This window comes from Ostrea edulis, chromosome 7 (genome assembly GCF_947568905.1).
Source record: "Ostrea edulis chromosome 7, xbOstEdul1.1, whole genome shotgun sequence".
Taxonomy (NCBI): domain Eukaryota; kingdom Metazoa; phylum Mollusca; class Bivalvia; order Ostreida; family Ostreidae; genus Ostrea; species Ostrea edulis.
In genome coordinates, this window is record NC_079170.1 from 75936791 (window position 1) to 75960044 (window position 23254).

Below are 23254 nucleotides of genomic sequence, written 5' to 3' on the forward strand. Positions count from 1 at the left end.
TCAGTTCAGGTCACAACCATCGTGCGGATACAATCCGCTATTAGCATCCCCGTCGTACGTATAGCCTTGTCCTAAAACAAAAGAATATTTGTAACATTGCCTACATGTAAAACTTATACGGTACCAATTTTGATGCACCAGATGCGCATTTCGACAAATAATGTATCTTCAGTGATGCTCAACCGAAATGTTTGAAATCCGAAATAACTATGAAGTTTTAGAGCTAAATATAGCCAAAAACAGCGTGCCAAAAAAGTGGAACCAAATTCGTCCAAGGATAAGAGCTATGCATGAGGGAGAGAATCCTTAATTTCGAAATGAATTTCTAAATTTTATAACAGCAATTAAATATACATCCGTATTTTCAACTAGTAACGAAGTACTTAGCTACTGGGCTGTAGAGACCCACGGGGACTAACAGTCCACCAGCAGAGGCCTCGACCCAGGGGTCATTTCAATAATCCTGATTTTAGACATTACCTTAAAGGGACTGGTTCACGATTTATTAACAAAATATTTTTTAAAAATTATTTTTTATTTGAAATATTAAAAAATATAACTCATTTAATGTTGTCAGCCAACATTTTGACCTACTGAATGCAAGAAAAAAAAAAGCAATATTTTAGCCTTAAATCTGTGTTATGTAAACAAAGACTCGAGTTCTTTTATGTATACAAACCAGTGAAATATTAATTTTTAAATACAAAGCATCTTAATTTTGCATAGACACAAATTTTAACTTTTGGATGACACATTTTACCCGAAGAATGCTTGAAATGTGAAAAATATAATAAACTTATTAATTGTGGATACAATCCATTATTTTGCATTCATTTGATGCTATCATAATAAAGAGTTTAATGAAATTTAACCAAAAACAAAGAACTTTCTGAGAGGTACCTTTTCCCTTGGCCATGGCATAAACCTTCAGAGGTTTCTTTGGCACTTTTATATTCTCCAGTTCAAGTAACGTAAAATCCTCATTTATCCGTTCCAATCTACTTTTGCCCATCACATATGGAACAAACTCTATATATATTCCCTTTGAAATGCTCTCTCAGGGATGTCATCCAGTCCCGAGTAGTTTGCCCAGGACTGGTTGAGATCTTAGCACATCCTGTCAAACCCTCTTCACCGGGAAAAGCTCTTTTAAAAGAGCTTTCTTGTTCTTATCCATAACATGGATTACCACTTCCTAGACAAATGTTGAAATGTATGTAGTTTGCTATAATTAATGCATCAAATATTGAAATTCCACTGCAAAACGCAATTATCAGAAATCTCTTACAACGGTATTATAAAATACTGATCATTTACAAATACATGTATATTAACAATTAGTCACACTTGTGGCGTGCTCATGCACACAATGTTAGAGAATGAAAATCAAATCTATTTACTTTTATTTCACAATTTCTCTTTCTGGACAGTTTAGATTTCCTTCCCACATGTCCAAAACCATATTTCTCCTTAAGTTTTGCTAGACTTTCTTTTGCACCTAACAACAAATAAATATAGGTAAAAATCAAATTCTGACATTTCAGTTACAGTACATTACATGCCCATAACGTTTTTAAATATTAACGGCATCGCATTGTGATAGCATTAATTATTCTGCTGAACTGATAAGCGTTATACACGAATTGTTGCTCTCTTTAAATGAATTGATGATATCCAATTTATAATTGATGTGTTCTGCAATTACATTGAAGAAAGCAGTTATTGTATTGATGTGCGCATCAATTCAACTAATGCTCGCAATAATTGAATTATTACTTTCTTCATTTGTAGTGTGCATTTCATTAATTTATGAATGCAATAATTGCATTATTGATCTTTTTAATTGAATTATGATATCATTAATTCAATTGATGCATGCAATAATTTTTTTTAATGAAAGCAGTTATATGGTTAGTGATATCTTCAATTCAACATATCTACAATTAGATTAATGATCTCTTAATGACTGAATTGTTGATTTCTTGAATTGATGTGTGCTTTAATTTCTTATATAAAAGTGTTGTAAATAATTAAAGATATCTTCAATCAAATTAACGAGATCATAAAATCATTCGACTATCTCTACCTGCAATTTTAAGAGCACTAATTCCATCACATTGATGCATGCATCTACTGAATTGATGTACACATCAATTAGTGCTTTCATCAATTGAATTAACGTGTGCATCAACTCAATTATCGCTGTCATCAATTCAATTATTGCTTGCATCAATTCAATTGATGAGTGCAATAACTGAATTGATGATATCCTCAAATAATTAAAGATATCTCTTAATAGGTTTGTGTTAATTTGGCTCTCCATGATTTTTATACCAAAAACAAAATCATCAAACAATAGAACATTTAATCCATTCCTGATTTCTGTGAAATCTCTGTTACACCTTTGAAATATTATTCACTAGTCAATTGTACCATTTATTACCTTGGGACAGAGGTTCATCGACATCAGATGGGAGAACTTCAGTACCTGCAAATTCATTTCATAACACATTTAAACCTTTTTGCAATTTCTGTTCAATACTTTCATTGTCAAGGATAGATGTTATATAACATAATTATTGTTTCTTTTTCTGTAAAACCATGATAGTAAGTACTAACCAGGATCTGTTTCTTGAGAGGCCAAAGGTACTTTGGTACATTTTGTACCACAATTACCACAAAAGTTTGACTTTGAGTCAAGCTTCACGCCACATTCCATACAAAACATCTGCAGTGAAATATATTACATACACAATACCTGCATTTTCCTATACAGGCACATAATACAGTTTCAAATTTTAAAAGTCCCCGATGGTCTCAACAGCCCAGTAGCTAAGTACTTCGTTACTAGCTTGAAAATACGGATGTATATTTAATTGCTGTTATGAAATTTAGAAATTCATTTCAAAATTAAGGATTATCTCCCTCATACACAGCTCTTATCCTTGGACGAATTTGGCTCCACTTTTTGGGCACGCTGTTTTGGGTTATATTTAGCTCTAAAACTTCATAGTTATTTCGGATTTCAAACATTTCGGTTGAGCATCACTGAAGAGACATTATTTGTCGAAATGCGCATCTGGTGCATCAAAATTGGTACCGTATACGTTTTACATTATGACCCCTGGGTCGAGGCCTCTGCTGGTGGACTGTTAGTCCCCGAGGGTCTCTACAGCCCAGTAGCTAAGTACTTCGTTACTAGCTTGAAAATACGGATGTATATATAATTGCTGTTATAAAATCTAGAAATTCATTTCAAAATTAAGGATTATCTCCCTCATGCATAGCCCTTATCCTTGGACGAATTTGGCTCCACTTTTTGGGCACGCTGTTTTTGGCTATATTTAGCTCTAAAACTTCATAGTTATTTCGGATTTCAAACATTTCGGTTGAGCATCACTGAAGAGACATTATTTGTCGAAATGCGCATCTGGTGCATCAAAATTGGTACCGTATAAGTTTTACACATTGGCTATGTACAAGACACCATACAGCTTAGTTTCTGTATGCTATATAAAGGACCACCATATCCTGTCCTAAACCTGCATGGCCCTATCTACCTTGTCATGTTGCAAGCATAACTGAGGGATTTTTATACAGTATCATGGACAAATGTGGCCTCCAATTTTTTTCAAAATGATTTTTTAAGTTCTATGCCTTCAAACACATCATGCACATACATTTCTCAGATAGTGGATGGCAAATGAATACTATTTTTTAACAAGCGCCAAGCATTTTATATACAATCAATGAAAACAAATTGAATTGCTTACTCCTCCTAGGCACCTGATCCCACCTCTGGTGTGTCCGGGGGTCTGTGTTTGACCAACACTCTATTTTGTATTGCTTATGGGAGTTATGATATTGATTACTGTTCGTTATCTTTACTTTTCATTATTAAACACGCAGATAGAGATATATATCTAGTAAGTTTTCTATATCAAATTCAGTCAGGAAATGGTCAAGGAAAGTTATAAATAACAGATAGTTAATATGCAAATAGCCAGAAAAAATTACTGCATGCTGGTTGTGTAAATATTAACGCTTCATACACATATATAACTATCATGTCAAGATAAAAAAAAAAAAAAAAAGCAGACATATGCTATACATTGGTAATACACACTGTATTATTCATATTGTATCACCACTAAAATACACTGTACACATACCTTTTTAACAGATGGATGAACGTACATATATTATCGTAAGGCTCAGCAAGTTGTACTACTCAGATCATATATGAAAGTGAAACTAAATCATGTGATTTGCCTATCACCCATACGCTTGCGTACAGGCACGCATGAAATAATATCTCCCCAAATGCAAGTAGAAGTTGTGAATCCAATTCAGATAAATGTGGGTTGTTTTTTCAAGCGTCTAAATCTTTTCCACAATAATAATCTTCTCTTTCTGGATGCATATGGTAAAGATTTTTATTGTCAGTACAGATATATTCTTAATATGGGATCCAAATAAAATTAGCATGCAAATAATAATAATAATAAAGGAGTAATAATTATTGTGGGCGATGTTCAGTAATTATCATTGTGGTGGAAAGATTATATTTCTAAAGATAATCTGTGATTTTAAATCGGGTCAGTTTATTATTATTGCGGCAATATAAGTATGATAATGTCAGGTAAATGAAGGATATTTTTCTTTTGGGGATGAAATTATAATTTGGTGTCTAAAAATTGGGACAAATTATTATTATCGCTGCGATATAATAATGTCAGCAAATAGGGGGATTCTTTTTAATTTTTGTAGATATTATAATTTCGGTATTTTATATAGGGAAAAATAATAATAATGTGGGGGTACCCTACGGCTTTCCATAGATATCCATCTCTTTTGAAAATTTCGTAAACAATAACATACCACAATCTTTGTTTACAAAGCAAATAATCAACTCTCTAAAATGAGCTTCTGTGATAATGTATAACCTTAATTTTTATGTGAAATCTTTTGAACACATTAAACAGTAGATTCTGATCAATAATTGTGAAAAACAAAATTTTGGGGAAAATCGTGAATCAGTCCCTTTAAAGATGTTATTCTTAGTGAATTCAAACCCTTCCTATGATATCACACAATTATACTTGCACGAAAACATCATCTTTATGAGATTGTGTTGGATATTTCTTTAGAATAAAATGCCTGGGGATGTTCCAAAGTTTTATCCTTGTCAACGTTGTAAACGCCAGGTGGACATTCTGGGAACACGTGTTTCGCTGTTAGTAGAGAAAGTTCCAAACGAAAAAGGCTAAGACATCGAACAGTGACCAATCTCATAACAATTGAATACATTCTCATTTCTATAAATTTACATGTAGATTTGTAAATGTTACATAGAAAACAAAACAAAATTTCCCGTCAGATAGGCAACTGCGGCGTATACTCACGAAATCTACATCTGTAAGAGCCCCTGACCAAACAAGCGAGGACCTCCGCTAGTCCCCACCTCTCTATTTCTCTCCCCCCCCCCCTTATTATAGATATTTAGAAAGAGCAGGCAGTCCTTTACCAAAATTGTATATTTGATTATTCCAGGGGTAGGGGTTTTGGTATCAGGGTGGGGCCAAATGGTCAGTTATTAAATGTGTGAACAATAAAAATTTTAACTTCTTCTTGATAACGATCATTCCAATTCTTTTCAAATTTTGTATGAAACATATTTGGAAGAAGGGGAACATAAATTGTAAATTTCAGGATTCCTGCACCCCTGGAGCATTTGGGGCGTTGTAGAAACTGCCAAAAATTGACTAATTTTCTAAACTTTCTTCTATAGAACCACACGTGCGCAAGAAAAACTAAATACATACTGATGTAGAGCAGGAAAGCCTCTACCAAAATTGTAAAGTTCATGACCCCCGGGGGAGGGGTTTTGAATCCAGGGCGGGGCCAAACTTAGTACATAGTGTTTATATGTAAAACACTTAGATACCATTTTCTTTAGTGTTATTGATACTAAATGGATATTTACATGTAGAAAGAGCAGGTAGTCCACTCCTTTACCAAAATTGTAAATTTGATGATACCCGGGGTAAGGGTTCTGACCCCAGGGTGAGACCAAACTTAGGATATAGTATTTATCTGTAAGTTTGCTGACACTGCATAAAAGCTAAATGCATATTTAGTAATAGCAGAGAAGAATGACGTACAAAAAATGGTGAATTTCACAACCCAGGCTTTTGACTCTAGTATTGGTCCAAATTAGTCATATCTTTTAGTGTTGTAATGTTAATGCACCTATTATATTATGTAAAGCCTTTCATCAGTGTGTGTACTTTTGAGGACATTGAAGTTTTAAGAACAAATCTTGTTTTATACTGTTGCTAAACATTAGAATTTAGCTGATATATTCAGAAGAGGAATTTTTTTTTCTAGATTTCATAGCCCTTGGGAGTAGTGATACTTTTTCACTAGTACTCAGGTGACCGATAAAGACTGTGAGCCTCTTGTAGTTTTTAATTCCACAGTTTATTAAAACCAGATAAGAAGTTACTTTTATCGTTTAGATTTTTTGTAATTGCGTTTAGAATTGGAAATATTCTATCCCATTTAATTACGTAGAGATATGTAAAGTAGTAAATCACATTTTCACGTAATATTCTTGCTTTTTACCTTTCCACGACATTGTCAATAATTAAACCTCTACGTCATGGCGCTACTTGCGGTTTTTTGTGGGTTTTGGGTTTTTTTTTATGCTATGTTTAACATACTCAAAAAAACCCACAACAACTATATATATGAGATACAAGGGGAAATTAATGGGCTCTGACATTGGCAGGTTGTGGGCACCTTACATGTATAATTCGATGAAATTTGAAGACATGGCCGATTGGGATGCTTACCGTACCCAGCTCTTAGTTGATTTCTGATTGGTTTAGAAACATTTGATAAAACTATTAATTACGTTCAGTTGAACGCAACAACAATCGACACAGATCTTCGGCGTCAAGAACTGAGCTAATTACTATCTTCAGATGAAACATTATTAATATACCATATATTACACGTGGACAGCATATCATGCTTTTATTCATATGTAAAAATTCTTCGAAAGCACGGGATAATCTTTATGACAAATTATTTATATTTTTTGACGCAGATATTATTGCCCCCCCCCCCCCCCCCCCCCCCCCACTTGCTGTGGAACAACGATTCCGTGACATACAAAATGAAGAGAGGTTAATCTTTGTCGAAGTCATGACGTGTAAAATTGATTGATTATAGGCTCTTCCCAACCTTTTCTAGAACCTCTTGCAATACCATTTGTGTGAATTATGTGAGGAGAATTTGTAAGGTACAAATGTATTAAACTTGTTGCTTGGATCATTGAAATAAGTCCGCCAAACATTAAGTGGCAGGAAATGAAATATACAGCACTCGTGATTGATTTTCATCCGTAACAGTCACTAAACCCGTTTTGGGCCCGAACTCTGTGATGTCATAAGTATACTTACATGTGTATGGTATCACAGGCAATTGCATCGCTTGGGGTCGAATTTACTATATAAAGAGTAAAGGTATAGAACTCTAAATATAGGGTACCCAAGTTAGCCGATGTAAAATCAATAAATTAATTGATATAAAATTCTACTTTGTATTTTAATTTATTCATACATAATCAATCTACATTACTACCAAAGTTCATCCCGAAATTCCGTATACTTCCCAAGATATGCAGAAATGAACTCGGAAAAATGTCTATTATTTTTTGGTCGACTTTTAGCTGGGCCCCAACACTATACGACTACACAGAGTGTTTGAGCATTGCAACAAGCTATCAAATAGAATGTGCAGCATAAAATATTATTTTTAAAATGAATTTCTTACCCCAATTCTTAAAATGAAGTCCGTAATAGCCCCAAGTGACTGGAAATTTTAAACCGTCTGTACTTTCAGTTTAAGTCATTTTCATCGGTGCCACTAACTACCCACATTGACATCATTATCATAAATCGTCAAACACCCGTGATAATGTGATTTAGATAAAAATAGACATAATAAGACATTTGTATATTTATGAAAACTTGTTATTAGCATAATTTATGTACTATAATGAATCAATATTGATAAATATTAGTATTTGAGTCTCTAAATCGTTATGGGTCCTTACATCTCTTTTGGGTAATTAGTCAAAACTACCGCGATGGCTGGGATTGTGAAAGTTGACGGTTTAAAAAATTTCAGTCATTTGGAGCTATTACGGACTTCATTTTATGAATTGGGGTAAGAAATTCATTTTAGAAATGATATTTTATGCTGCACATTCTATTTGATAGCTTGTTGCAATGCTCAAACACTCTGTGTAGTCGTATAGTGTCAGAGCCCAGCTAAAAGTCGACCAAAAAATAATAGGCATTTTTCCGAGTTCATTTCTGCATATCTTGGGAAGTATACGGAATTTCGGGATGAACTTTGGTAGTAATGTAGATTGATTATGTATGAATAAATTCAAATACAAAGTAGAATTTTATATCAATTGATTTATTGTTTTTACATCGACTAAAATGGGTACCCTATATTTAGAGTTCTATACCTTTACTCTTTACATAGTAAATTCGACCCCAAGCGATGCAATTGCCTGTGTATGGTATCACAGAGTTCGGGCCCAAAACGGGTTTAGTCCCTGTGTTACATGTAGCACCTACCCATTGCATTACGATATCAAATGTTTTGACTGTAACGGATGAAAATCTCGAATGTTGTATATTTCATCTCTTGCCACTTAATACCAGTTCTCCATAATAATCAAACAGTACAAGCATCACCTGGCCATGATGTCTCACCAAATTCAATGGCAATTGTTGTCTGTTGTCACTCACCACCAACTTCCTTTTTGACAACAAGCTCAGTTTCAGGAAGTGAATGGTTACTATGGAAACCATGCACTTCATTTTCCCCTAATTTATCCTTCAAAATAAAGCCCAGAATTCTTATTTTTGCACTTTTTTAATAGGTCTCATTAATATTTATGCCGTGTGGAATCACAAAATGTCATAAGATATAATAAATACAACACAATGTCTTCCGATTAACATAAAAACTTTTTACAAAAAGGTAAAGTAAAATCAGTATATCATTTCTTAAAGTTTAGGTAATTTGGCACTGTGCCAAAAATTAAAAAAAAAGTGGTTGAAATGGCCTTTTTGATGCTCAAATTTATCATCGTTCCACACTGATATTGAAATGTTGTGTTATAATAAAAGAAAGAAGATATCATGCTATATGTTATTGTCTGAAAACTTTTATGGGTAAATGAATATTTTTTGAAGTTATTATTTAAAAATCAAAGTACTGAAAGTACCGAAAAGTGCTAAGCTGACTTCATGAATTCTGTCTGTAATGTTAACAAGAAAGTTAGTGCAAGAGGAAATACGTAATCTACTATAATAAATTATACTAACATATATGTGCATGGATTTACATTTTTGCACTGCAGTGAATGTTGGTAAATAAATTTAAAAAAAACGAACGAACAAAATATACAGCTGCGTTATAGGTGAGTGGATACGGTAGTATGTTTTACTTCACATTCATTCTTTTAAATTGCAATTTCTTTCAACACATCTTGTTTCAAGACAAATGATTTGCTGTTTGCATTAGCAGCTATAAGGTCATCTTGGTCCATTTTTTTGTCTTTCTGCACCATTCTTGAGAAGTAGCTTGCAATTTGCTGTGATGTGAGGTATTGTTCTTTTGAAAATCTTTTCGTCCCGTTTCTCACGGAATACCTCATTTCCTCTGCAACTTTTGAAGGATCTTCTTTCCTTCCAGATGTTTTTCCTATCAGAAACTTTTCCTGCATAAATGCCTTCTGGTCGTCAGTGAAGGGTATTTTTGGCTTCTTTACTTTTAATGCCCAGCCACACTTTAAAGCAGGAACTCCAACTTTGCTACTTTCAAGCTGTTTGGTGTAAGACTTCCCGAGACTTCCTGTATCAAGTTTTTTGGCATACATGACCATAGATTTGTCTTTAAGGCCGAGTTTCTCTTCCCTTAAATCACAGTTTCCCAATAGCAAGTGTTGATCAAGTGAGGAAGAAAATCTGAAGAGGCGGGTACATCCTTCTTCTGGGCACTGGAATACTCTCTGTGGTACTTTTCTTTTCTTTGGGATTGGCTCATCTATATCACTATTTTCTTCTCCTTCATCTTCATCTCCTGAAAAATTTTATTACAGTAGTCTCGACTTTAAGATGTACACGTAGGAAAGACATATTCACGGTCATCATGATTTTTAAACAAGAGGCCCATGGGCCACATTGCTCACCTGAGTCACCTTGACCTGTATTTAAAGATTATCCCTTTATATTGGCCAAGCGGTTCTGGAGGAGAAGATAAACATCTGAAAAGTTTACGACAACAACTATACCAACGACAGACAAAGGAAAGTTTTGAGCAGAAAATTTCACCTGAGCCTTCAGCTCAGGTCAGCTAAAATAACTCATAGAAATAGTTTAAAAGGACTGCATAGTTCACAATTTTTGAATTTTTTTTTTTCATTTTTGATGTTAATCATTAGAAATATAACTCATTTAATGTAGACAGCCAAAATTTTGACCTTCTGAATGTAAGAATAAAAGTAATATTTTAGCCTTAAATATGTGTTATGTAAACAAAGACTCAAATCTTTTTTTAGGTACATACAAACAAACCAGCAATGGATCCTGGTTACAGTGATTTTCTTGTCACTCTTGACTTTGAAAGCAGCAATTCTTTGGGTCACAACACACCCATGTGTGAATATCATTAATTTACATGAACATTTGTTGAAGATGCAGTGTATTATCCAAAAACCATTTTTACCAGTGACCCTGGTGCGCCCCCCCTCCCCTCCCCCCCCCCCCCCCTCTGGGATAATCACTGACATACAGAGTGAATTCAGACCATACCACATACAACCTTTTGGGGGTATTTAGGAAAATAAAGATATCATTATCAAATATGAACTTATGAAACATGAAGACTACTACCATTAGAAACCACTTCAGAATTCAATGGTGTGAATGCCACATCTGTCCAGTCATCCTGTATAATAAACTGCACTGTAGCAATCCTGTTTGCACCTATATTGTTCCATGGAATGAATTTTCCTAAACAAGATAAAAAGAAGTATGTATTTTACCATACAATAAACAAGTAAAATATCTTAATGCAAAACTTCAATCTAATTACAATGCTCTAACCTGGAAAAAATCTTAATGCACTAAAAAGAAGTATTTGAAACTTAAAAATTATATGCCCCCACATCTCCTATTACATGAGCATAATAATGTGAAGGCAAGAATGTAAAAGCTGTGCATTCTGCTGTGGGTATACACATGATTTTGCTTATGATTTCTAAACCTAATTAAATTTAATTGTATAAATGTATAACTGTATAAATTGTAAGGAAGGATGTGTGTGTGGGTGGGTGTGGGTGTAGTTGCCACACTTAACCTGGACCAGTTGCATATCCTCTCCATACAGTAAGTCCTGTATCGGTGAATTCGAAATTATGCAATGTTGAAATAGCTGGGATATTCTTGAGTTGTAGTTTCTCAGCATCAGCATTGATTACTGGACAAAGAACTTTCACTTTGTACTCCCCATGTTGCTTTGAATCAATAGCCTGAAATACAAAATTGCATTTTCTAAAAGAAAATTTTGATAGAAATAAATAACACACATCAATGTTATATAAATTAATAATGAGCATACATACAACAAGTGAATTAGTATCAAAATGAAATTGTAACTTTAGTTTTTAAAATAAACACACATTGGTGCAAGGTTGTCCTAGCTGTGTACAACAACCTCATTTGAATCACATTGTCAGAAAAGCGATATATTGTCATTTTGGTCTTTTTATGAAAGTATTTTTGGAAAATATATACCTGCTTCATTTGATGAGCATTTGTGACATCATTGCCTTCATTCACATAACGTTTTATTGCTAATTTAATGTGTGAAGCTTTTCTGTCGCATGGACCTTTCCCATCTTGAGCTTCGCAGAAGTGATATACTTTGATTTTGTCCCCAAGCTCCTGATGCAGTAGTGCCATCGTCAACGTGCTTTTGTAACATCCAGCATTGTCAGACCACATGTTTACTTTTCTAACATTAGGTAGTTGTAAACAAACATTTCGGCTGACATCAATTAGCAATGCTGCTGTTGTGGAAGCATCTTGGGGTACTGGGGTATTGAAGATATGTACATGAGTCAGATGTTTTAAGCTCCCTCCCTCATTGTACACAGTGAATGCAATGTGCCAATTTATTCCACGTTTTGCAAACCAATCAGTCTGTCCTTCTCTGTACTTTCTTGGCAAGAATTTCATGGCCCAGTCCGCAATAATGAATACTTCTCCCTCTGTGATGGAATTGAGGATATCCTGTCTGGCCCTCTCTTGGTTTTTTGAACGTAAAATATGACGCTTCCATTCATAAATATCCGAAACAGCTTTATCCACCTAAATAAGAGAATGCAAAAACTTTTCATCAAAATTCATTTAAATCCAAAAGAAGTGCAGAGTAACTAGAAATATGTCCATAGGGCATAAATGCCCTGCCCAATGTGACATTTGTAATGCAATATGAAAGCAAGAGGCCCATGGGTGACATCACTCACCCGAATCGCCTTGGCCCATATTTTAAAAAACAATTCCATATACATTCAAATGTAAAACTTTGATCCCCTATTATGGTCCCAACCTGCCCCGGGGGTCATGATTTTTACATACATGAATATGCACTATGTCAGAAAGCTGCCATGTAAATTTCAACTTGTCAGGACTAGTGGTTTTGAGAAAAAAATTTATAAAGATTTCTTCCTATATATTTGATTCCCTATTGTGGCCCCACTCTACCCCCAGGAGCTATGAATTTTATAAACTTGAATCTGCACTATGTCAAGATGCTACCATGTAAATTTGAACTTTTCTGGCCAAGTGGTTCATGAATAGAAAATTTTTAAATGGTTCCACCCTATTTTTGTAATTATCTCCCTTTCAACAGGGGACATATAGTCCTTCATTTGAAAAAAAATTAAATCCCCTTCACCCACTGATAAATAGCAATTTTGCATTATTTAAATCCGCTCCTCTACTATATGCCCTGACCATATTCAGAAAGTGGCAAAAACATTCTTCATTAACATCCTCCAACTTCATTAAAGAGAAATAATTACATTTTAACATACTTTTTCATGTTTTTAACTTACTTTGAAACAAAACTCTTCTGGGTTATCCCAATGTTTCTCTGCTGTCTTCTGGGATATGTGAGATAAAGTCTCATTCAAGAAACTACAGTGTCCGCAAATGTCAGTATGATCATGATCAGCACACTCCTTTGAGAATGCTCCACTCTGCTCACTCAGTGCAAATAAACAGCAGTGGTCTGCAGTGGATGATGAACTTCTTACATGCAACTGCAAATTAAATCAGTAGGGTTTATCATATTACTTATGGTCCAATCCCCCAAAATCATTTATAACAAGTACCCGGGTATGAAATAAATGAACAATTATTGTTAAAACAAAATTTCTACTCCTGTAATCTATATAAATCTTGACACAGGATCACTTTTCACCAGGTATGAACTTAATCAAGCAAGAGATTTAAACAAGCATTGATGACAGATATGCATTTTGTGTGTGTGTGTGTGTGTGTGTGTGTGTGTGTGTGTGTGTGTGTGTGTGTGTGTGTGCGCGTGCATCTATGTGTGTAAGTGCCTATGCTGTATGGAGGGGGAGGATTTAATGATTATCAATAATAGTAATATGCACTCTATGGGAAAGTCAGCAATAGACACCAACCTTATAATCTGTTTTCAGGTAGTGTTTTGCAGCTACTAATCTCTCAAGAGTATCATTCTTCTCATGAAGGGTGAGGTCTAGTTCTTGAACTATTTCTTCCAGATCCCTAAATGCCTGCCCTCCCTCTGCTATGTAGTAATCCAGACCTTCAATAGAGTGTCTTACTGATGCACTGCAGTCAGCCAGTATCCTGTACATGGTACTTGTACCTGTTATAAAATCCATTCAGCATAAATTCAAGTTCTATACATATTTCAAAGGTCATTTCATCATTTCATATACAGAGAAAGGTATATATCTGCTAAGATTCAAAATCAACTTTTCAGTTATGCGTAAAATTCCAAGGAAAACATTACCAATATAATTTATTGCAATTGTTTTGATGGAACAAAAATACATTATGTAAAACTGAATGAGAATTTACACGTCAATAAATTCGAAAACATCAAACATTCTTTATAAACAATTTAGCAATGTATGAACTCAAGACATTTTAACATTTCGTAAATACATAAAAGATTATATTGAAACTAACATATCTCCTGCTTAAGGTGGCTCACTACACCCGGAAATAGTTTCTCAAATCAGTACGAATTGATTCAATTATAAAAGATATGATGATATACAATAAGTATATATGCCAGAAAGGCAAAAAATATGCAAATTTGGATAAAAACATGATTTCCAAAAAAAAAAATTCCACACATATGAACAAAACACTCTGAGGGATTTGAGCTTGAGATCTGCGGTTCACCAGCCCAATGCTTTAACCACTGAGCTACGATGATAGACAAACAAATCAATTGATACAAATAATTTCACAAAACATTTTTCGCCTTCTTGTGAGGTGGTGTCATACAGAGTATAAGATTTAGTGTAGTGAGCTACCTTAAATCTTAGTGTGGGTATATGTATAATATAAATGATTTCATACCCAAAGACTGGAAGCCTTCATCCTCACATAGCTGGCTGTACTGTCTGATGATTGTGGCTGGTGCAAGACTGCGTATCACATTAGGTGTCTGAATGAGTTCGCCGCTAGAAAGTTGCAATGTTTTCTCTCCAAAGGGCAAATCTTTGACAATGTGGTTGGACGTAATGAAGTCCAGAAAGTGCTCTAGCTTTCCATCATCTATTTTACAGCGAAGGGTTTTCACGGATGGTAATGGGAAACCTATGCCAATATTTTCCTTATGTTTCTTAGCTGCATAGTACTTGTACTTTGTAAGAGCAGGTATAACAGTATTGACCTCTACAAAACTGTAATCATTTGTCAATATGGACAAAAGCTGACATCTCAGAGATGATGTATCTGCTCTCATATATGCTTCAGAAACAGATTTCAATAAGGAGGATGCAGTTGCAATGCTGACACTTTTATCATCCACAAACAAGGCTTTTTTAATGAACTCTGCATCATCTGGGCACACTGTATCAAGGAGAGCCATGCAACATTCACGTGCTTTGGAAATATACCTTCTTTGAGTCCTGTCACTAGATATTTTCAAACTTTGATTTAGGCATTTCACAGGACTTACTCCACAAGTGTCCAGAAATTCATTTAGTTTGTCCAGTCTCTCGTACTTTACAACTGATGCTTCTGTCCCTTGACTGTCTGCAGTGTTAAAATCATGAGCCGTCTCTTGGCTAGATAGTGTATCATCACTTTCCTAAAATTAAAGGACAAAATTATTACAGGTTGATTAAATAAAAGCTACTTGGTATATCATGGTGAACATGGGCTGCTTTGTTAAAATCTTAAACAGAAATAATCAATATATCCCATTGAAATTATTTTCCAAATGATAATCTAATTATAACATCAACTTTATTAAACTTGATGTACCTTGTTAAAGGGAATTTGTATAATCAAGGTATTGTTTATTGACCAAGAACCATACAGTTCATAGTTAAATAGTTGTAACAGGAAGGGAAAAAATGTAATTGACCAGACCGGGATTCGAACCCGGGCCCCCTGAATCTCTAGTCAGGTGCTCTACCAACTGAGCTATCTGGCCACCGGCGATCAAACCCGGTTGACAGCTACATTTTCATCACTTCATGGATGTGTATATTAGATAGTATACAAGTTTATCATATGCAAGACCCTAACCCTCACCACTTCAAATTAACTCCCATTTTCACTATTGGTATATGTATAGACATGCCAGATTTTCTACATGTCAAAGTTCAAGATCACAAGATTAAAAATCATAGTATCCTGGTCACAATGTAAACATGTGTTTATGTGAATTACTAAGGCTTATTCCTTAATCAATAATAACATACGAAAGGTCTCAAAGCTATTTATGTGACAATGAACCCTGCATTTTTTTTTGTGCAGGTAATTAAGCTAATTGAATTATCTTAATGAGATGTTAATGTATAACTCTTGGTCACACTATTTAAGATGTTTAGATTAAGTGTATTAAATATATCTTCCTGTTGGTTTAACATGTTTAAACAAAGCTTACTTACATAATACTTTTGCTGCTGCTTATTTCTAAGGTTATATGCTTCACCAAAATCTTCATCATGGGCTACATTCTGAAAACGTACCAGCTAGGTAAAACTATGACATTGGCAAACTAGAAACTCATTACACGTAAATAATTCTTTTGACAGAAAGACATCCCACATGCTTTACATCCTCATTTTCATTTAAGTGCACAGACAATGTGTGCATAACAAATATAGTGCACTGTACAGTTCGTGATTTTTTCTACGTCCATGCATGGGACATAACTCTGTAGAATATTATCCGATCTGTAGAATGTTATCCGATTTGACCCAAATAATTAAAACCTGACCTAGATATTCTCTGCTTGTAACTATACATTGAATTTCAATTGTTTTTGCACATCAGTTGCAGAAATAATGCAAGGAAATTTAATGATGACAGATTAATGAAAGGACAGAATAAAAATCCTTGCAAACACCAAGCATCAGAATACTAGAGTGACTTAGTATTTTAAAATTGTTTTAATTTTTAGCATCAACTGAAGGTTTAATTAATTCATAATTTATACACAACAAAATAATTTGCATTCATCGATAATCAAAAGCATGCAGATTCAATACTGTGTTTTAAAGTATGTACCTGCTCACTGGATGCTTTGGCCTCAACAATACTTGGCTCAAAATATGTATTTGTTGATTTGGTGAGGGCTTTCCTGCAGTTAGCACAGATAGCTAAAAGAAAATAGCGAATAGGAGCCAATGCACTTTTTATCGAAATAAGATCAGACTTATGGTAATTAAAGTTGGTGAATTAACAAATTAACTCACTTTTTACAGAATAAGTTAGTCAACAATGCTATTTCCAGTATATGTGTATTGTAAACTTGTACATTATCTGCAACCCCATTATGTTTCTGGTCAATATACCAGCTGATTCAGAAGACTAAATTGTATTTATGAATCCCTATACCATTTTCATAGTATTTGTGCGAATTATAATGCACTTAGAACAACAATAACAAAAAAGGAATAAAGAAAATAATAAAAATCATATAGCACAATATTGACATCTTGTTTAGAAAGTGCAATACCTATGTAGTGCATTTTTCTTAATAAGTAATTTTTGGAAATACATATCATCTTTGTTACAGACACAACAAGTAACCATATATTAAATGTCTAATCTTTTGTCATTTAAATAGAAATTAAAGTTGATAAATATATATGTTTCTTTCTATACTGAATTATGTGCCATAATACCAACTCTTTAAAATAAAATTGATGTTCAATATTAATGGTACAATATAATGGGGAAAAAATAGTTTAGATTGATACTTCTGAAAATAGTACCCATAAAACCTCTTAAGTTGCCAGAACTATACTCAAACCTATTGAATGTATATTAAATATGCAAAGAAATATGTTTAATTCAAATCACAAACCAAATCAAGGAAAGTGGCCATAAGATGAATGAGATGATATTGTCCAAAAAAAAAAAAAATTAAATTAAAAAAAATTAAACAAACATTAAATAAAAGTATACATATAGACCAGTAGTTTTAGTTAAAGAAGTCAAACATGATTTTACCTTTTTATATAATTGCAATATTAAATTGTGCACTGTGACAATATTTACTTTTTGAAATCAAAAATACAGATGTACATGTGCAACATTTACTCTCATAAGATTTCACATAAAAATATATGCATTAAAACACATATAATATTATTATTTTTTTCTGATAACTCTATTCCCTACCATAAATTTTGTAATAAAAAGCACAAAGAAACTAATTATCATTTAACTATTAAATACGTCTCTGATTTTTTAAAAAAAATCCCCATTGGGTACCCCAATTTGAAGCTTGAAAGAGTTGTCCCCCGTAAGTATTTCCATTAGTTACAGTAAACAAAGCTCCGGGCTGGAGCTTTCGTCATTTCTACTGGTGAACCAAAAACATGGATGCTATTATTTCTGAAAGTGCTTTTTAGCGCGATTTGTTTTTACTGAGGAAACCTATATATCAAATTTAAGTGGAATAAATACTGAATATATCTGACATTGTATCACACAACCTCTCCGATCCAACTGAGTCCGAGAAAAGTGTGAAAAATTCGGTTGACCAATGTAAAATCATTTGATGAAGCCTTCGTGTACAATATGATTTTCTTGTGCAGCAATTAAGTCAAAATACTTTAACGATAATAAATAGCATTTATATAGAATAAAAGCGATATACTTACGAGTTCCTATGGGGACAAAAAATCCCGGTAACAGACTGAATTTCGATAATCTTCTGTTCTGTCACTGCTGTATCCGCCTTAACTCCGTACCAGCCTGTCCTTTTTTGATTTTCTTTCTTGTGTGAACAAATTATGTCTGGTACACTGCACAGTTTAGATTTTGCACGACTTCTGTTTTGATTTGATAATTTCTGATGATGATTTTCACAAATAATAAACGCCCTTGTGAGTTCAGTCGGCAAAAATCCTGATTCGGTTAATAAAACAGTTCTTGTGTCGGCTGGTACATTTTCCAATGAAATTTTATTTAGAGAACACGAAATATTATCTTCTTTGGTCTTAAAATTACATTTACTTTCTAATAAACTGAATTTTACCGCCATATTGTTTACACGTCATACTGGAACTACCTCCATTCAAAAAGAGTTCGACACAAGGGAGATAAGTAAATACCGAAGAGCTTGCTATATTTAGATTTTTAAAATGGGAATTAGAGGTAAACGTTACATTTACCCATTTATTTTTTGTTTCATATATATAGTTCCCTTGTTCAGAAATTCATTTTAATATCTTTTCACACTGGTATCTGCGTGCAAATATAAATAAAGTTAGGATGAAAAGTTGTGTTATTTAACATGTATACTTAATATATTTAAATAAAAAGGGAACAAATCCAGTATTCTGACACTTTTATATAAGATTTCTAATTCTGTCTCTATGGCCATGTTTATTAATGCCCATATCCTATACTTGAGGTGTTTAAAAGGGATATTTAACATCGCATTAGTTTAGATGGAAAATACACGTATGACCAAGTGACACTTGGTTTCCATGGCAACCAGGCCCAAGCATCACAACATTATGGTTATCTATGGTGTATCAACACATCATAAATACTTTCTCAAAGTATCATAATTTTTCATCATATATCATGGCCACATCATTTTGATCATTGCATAGAACTGGTATTAAATGTTAAAACCAACCACCTTATATGTTTAAAAACAAATCGTCCTCGGCTACTTTCTTATTCATATGAACGTAAGGTTAAATCAATGATTCGCTGCAAGAAATATTCCAATAGGAAACATATTCCTGAAACTCGCAGACACTTCTCGCAGGTGAATCAGATTTAGTTTACATCTATAATACATATTTAATGTGTTCTTTAGTACTACACTGAATACAACCATGCTTTTCATTCTGAACTACCCACCCCTCGTCTAATGACAATAATTGACGCGGATTAGAGGGTTGGATCACTGATTTTTATTCGGTATGGCATTGTGTGTATAAGGGCAATCAAAGTAAAATCAGATTTCTTAGACCCGCGCCGTGTACTCTGCGTAAGAGTATAAGGCGCGGATCTAAGAAATCTGATTTTACTTAGATTGTGTGTCAGAGTTATAATTATTTTGTGTGCTACGGTCCTCACTGATAGAACGATTACGATATAGCAATACAAAACACATATATCCCCCATCATTTGAATATCAAGAGCTTGGAACACCAGCATCCTTTTATGTAAAATATTGGATTAATATTGACGTATAATAAAGATTCATATTGATTAATTAGTTCCTAGAACTGTCAACCCATTGAAAAAAATCTCATAAAGTTCCAATAGAATTGGTAAATACAAAGCACGGAATTTATTTGTTACTATTTATAATGTGGAGTACGTTATTATTATTGATATTCTCTCGACAGCTGAGTTAGGAATTTAACCTAGGATCAAGTTCAATACAATCTAAGGTATCTATTTCAGTTCTACAATATTAAAGTTTGTCTGGTTTACCTTGTGGTAAAATTTATATACTAGTATGTATGCTACATTAGTGTCTGTTTTACCTAGCAAAGAATTATCGGTATGAATGCCAGCGTTTTTGTTTTCTACGTGTAAGATGGTACTGTTTTGATTATAAAAATAACAAAGTAAAGTTATCCAATTCGTGTGTATGACAATATGATATATTCCTTAGCATTGTTTTCCAGCCATCCAAGTAGGATATATTTATTTCCTAAGCGCTGTATATTTTGTGCAGGTCTGACAATTTTATTTTGGAACTATTCTGAACCACGCAAAGTAAGGTTTGAACATTGGAGCAATATGCAATGTTCGAGATATATACCATGCGTTTTTAATATTTAGCAATTTGAAAATTGAATATATATCATATGAAGTTCACCGCATGTAAATTTATTGGGTGTTAAAATCTATTAGTTTCGATGCATAAAAGTTTTGATCGCAGAAGAGGCGTCTGGAATTGGCAATTTATTTACAGTCTGTATTGATTCTATACAGAGCAGCGGTTATATAAATAGCTGTGCAGTGATAAGCTTTATCATTTTATTCGCAGATGGAGACGACAGAGGTGTTTTCTACGAACTTCTCAGCTCATTTAGAAGCTAAATACATCATGTATCCGGACACCAACCATTTTGAAAATACATCTTTCGCAGGAACAGAAGAATTAGAAAAAGTCAACGAAATGGAAATATATAACATCGTTAAAATAATGAGGAATGCTTTTATCCCCATCATCGTCCTAGTGGGCGTTTTTGGAAATTTGGTGTCCACGTCGGTTTTCGCATCTAATTATTTGAGACGATCATCTTCATCTACCTTCCTGGTGGCGTTGGCATGTGCAGATAACGTGTTTTTGATATCCTTATTCGTGACTTGGTTCGATGGCTCGGTGGATAACATCTTGACCTCAGTAACAACCTGCAGGGTCATTTCCTATTTGACCTATGTGTCCAGTTTTCTGTCTGTGTGGTTTGTCGTGGGCTTTACCTCTGAACGGTATATCGCTATATGTCATCCACTGAAGGCAAAACTTTTCTGTACCCAGGTACGAGAGAGAGTGGCTGTGATCATTTGTGTTGTGATTTCTCTTGTGCTGTACAACTTTGCGTCCTGGACAACAGATGTATACACCTCCCCGAAATTCACACGGTGCACGTACAAAGTAAAATTCATCAAATTTCTCAACATTATCACTTGGGTTGACACAGTTTTGACAATGCTAATTCCATTTACTCTCATCTTTTTGATGAATATGCGAGTTGCCTGTACAGCTGCCAAATTTCACGAGAAACGGAGTGCATGTCTGTCTCCGAGAGACGCTTCAAAATTTAAACACAGGACGCTCCGTTCAAAACAACAAATGCGAGTTACACGGACTTTGTTACTGGTTTCCACTACATTTTTGGTTCTAAACTTACCAAGTCACGTGTTTAAGCTTTCTACTCTTATTTCAGCCTTTCTCCATCCGTCCAATACCTACAGCATTGATATGGCCCAATACCTCGTACAAGAAATTTCACAGATAATTTACTATGCCAGTTTTAGTATGAACTTTTTCCTGTACGCTTTATATGGGAAACATTTTCAGAAATCCCTGAGCTTTATGTACGAGTCGCTAAGGTTACGGATGGGCTGTAGCGACAGAATGGGATATATAGAACGGACTAGTGTTTTACGAAGCTGGACTTGAACTTGAGGAACAACCCACTGTGAATGATTTTTATTCACAAGAACACAATTTTCAGTACTTTCACGAGATTCTCTTGGTTACAAAGTATGATTTTTGCGTATGATTTCGTTTATTTATCATATATATGCACTGGAAATTGAACATCTGTGAAATTTATGCCTCAATGATACTACTAAATTTGAGAAGACAAATCGCGGAAATAAAGTCTCACGAAATATATGCCAGCGGAAGTGACAGCATGTTGTGAATATCTGTCTGTAATAGTTTTGCTGTCTGTATTCTATGCCTGATATTTTACGATGCGTACAAAGAATGAAGAATGTTGTTTGTGATACTAACTTGTTGGCAAACTTTGATGGAACAAAAATCATCAGTTCACTTGCAGTACACGTCTCTATTTTTGTCATCTCGTCGTGTACATCTCGTCGTGTGTACATCTCGTCGTGTTTTTACATAAATAAAGCATTCCTTCTGTAGAACGTTAGATCTCGTGAGAAGAACACGTGTGGATAACTGATGTCTCGGGGGTATTTCTTGAATCGTATATCTTGATTAGAAAACTCGAGAAAAGGCCGTCTGATCAGATTTTGCTTGATTTGTAAAGGCGATGTATCGTCCATCAGTTGATTTATTGAACAGGATTACCTCATTGTACATGTGTTATACGAAAGACGATGTGATACAGTCAATAAAAACTATATTGTATGACATGTTTTATGGATTTTTTTTCATGAAAGATATATACATTTATTCACAGTCGCATGTTTGAATTAGCACGTTTTACAAAGCTCTATTTTCGTATCGTCCAAAGCCTAGCACAAACCCAAGCTTGATATTGAACTATCTTTTCTTCAAAACATATATCATATTATCATCTCTGGTACTTCTACTCCATTTGTGCCCTGGAAATATAAATTCAGGAATCCTATAGAGTTTATGTTCTTCGCATTTCATGAAAATATTTGACAAATACTTTTATAATGTGATAAGAAGGGATGGACTTCTATATCATTTGATTGATTGTATCTTGTTAACGTTCTTCTCGAGAATCTTCCCTTCATATAGAGATGTCACCATTCCCGATGAAGGGCTGTACAATTTAGGTATGTGCTCGGCGCTTACGGCCTTTAAGCAGGGAGAGATCTTTCTCGTGCCACAGCTGCTGTGACACAGGAACGCGGTTTTTGCGGTCTCATCCAAAGGACCTCTTCATTTAGTCGCCTCTTACGACAAACAAGGGGTA

General features: G+C 34.2%; 2 protein-coding genes, 1 non-coding gene and 1 pseudogene across 3 annotated transcripts; 1 reads left to right on the forward strand and 3 right to left on the reverse strand.

Annotated features, from left to right (window-relative positions):
* Positions 1 to 2728, reverse strand: LOC130048786 (uncharacterized; annotated as a pseudogene).
* A 6825-nt stretch (positions 2729 to 9553) lies between these two features.
* LOC125662652 (uncharacterized) lies at positions 9554 to 18137 on the reverse strand. The gene is made up of 9 exons (XM_056145836.1): positions 16908 to 18137; positions 16286 to 16354; positions 14742 to 15477; positions 13808 to 14016; positions 13214 to 13420; positions 11889 to 12464; positions 11452 to 11623; positions 10986 to 11105; positions 9554 to 10173 (listed from the first exon to the last, which is right to left on the reverse strand). The coding sequence occupies exons 3-9, from the start codon at positions 15253 to 15255 to the stop codon at positions 9554 to 9556; spliced, it is 2418 nt and encodes an 805-aa protein (XP_056001811.1). The 5' UTR covers positions 15256 to 15477; positions 16286 to 16354; positions 16908 to 18137.
* On the reverse strand, positions 15753 to 15825 carry Trnas-aga (transfer RNA serine (anticodon AGA)). Its single transcript has one exon. It is a non-coding gene; the product is annotated as a tRNA-Ser (tRNA).
* A 2734-nt stretch (positions 18138 to 20871) lies between the features above and the next one.
* LOC130048787 (FMRFamide peptide receptor frpr-18-like) lies at positions 20872 to 22682 on the forward strand. Its single transcript, XM_056145838.1, has one exon. The coding sequence runs from the start codon at positions 20872 to 20874 to the stop codon at positions 22009 to 22011; it is 1140 nt and encodes a 379-aa protein (XP_056001813.1). The 3' UTR covers positions 22012 to 22682.
* Positions 22683 to 23254: the final 572 nt, after the last annotated feature.

Coding starts and splice junctions, on each gene's coding strand:
- LOC125662652 (XM_056145836.1), bottom strand. CDS start 15,255: ATGGCTCTCCTTGATACAGTGTGCCCAGATGATGCAGAGTTCATTAAA. Junction 14,017..14,741: donor TGAAGGCTTCCAGTCTTTGG/GTATGAAATCAT, acceptor ATTTTATAACAG/GTACAAGTACCATGTACAGG. Junction 11,624..11,888: donor ATGCTCATCAAATGAAGCAG/GTATATATTTTC, acceptor TTTGTATTTCAG/GCTATTGATTCAAAGCAACA.
- LOC130048787 (XM_056145838.1), top strand. CDS start 20,872: ATGGAGACGACAGAGGTGTTTTCTACGAACTTCTCAGCTCATTTAGAA.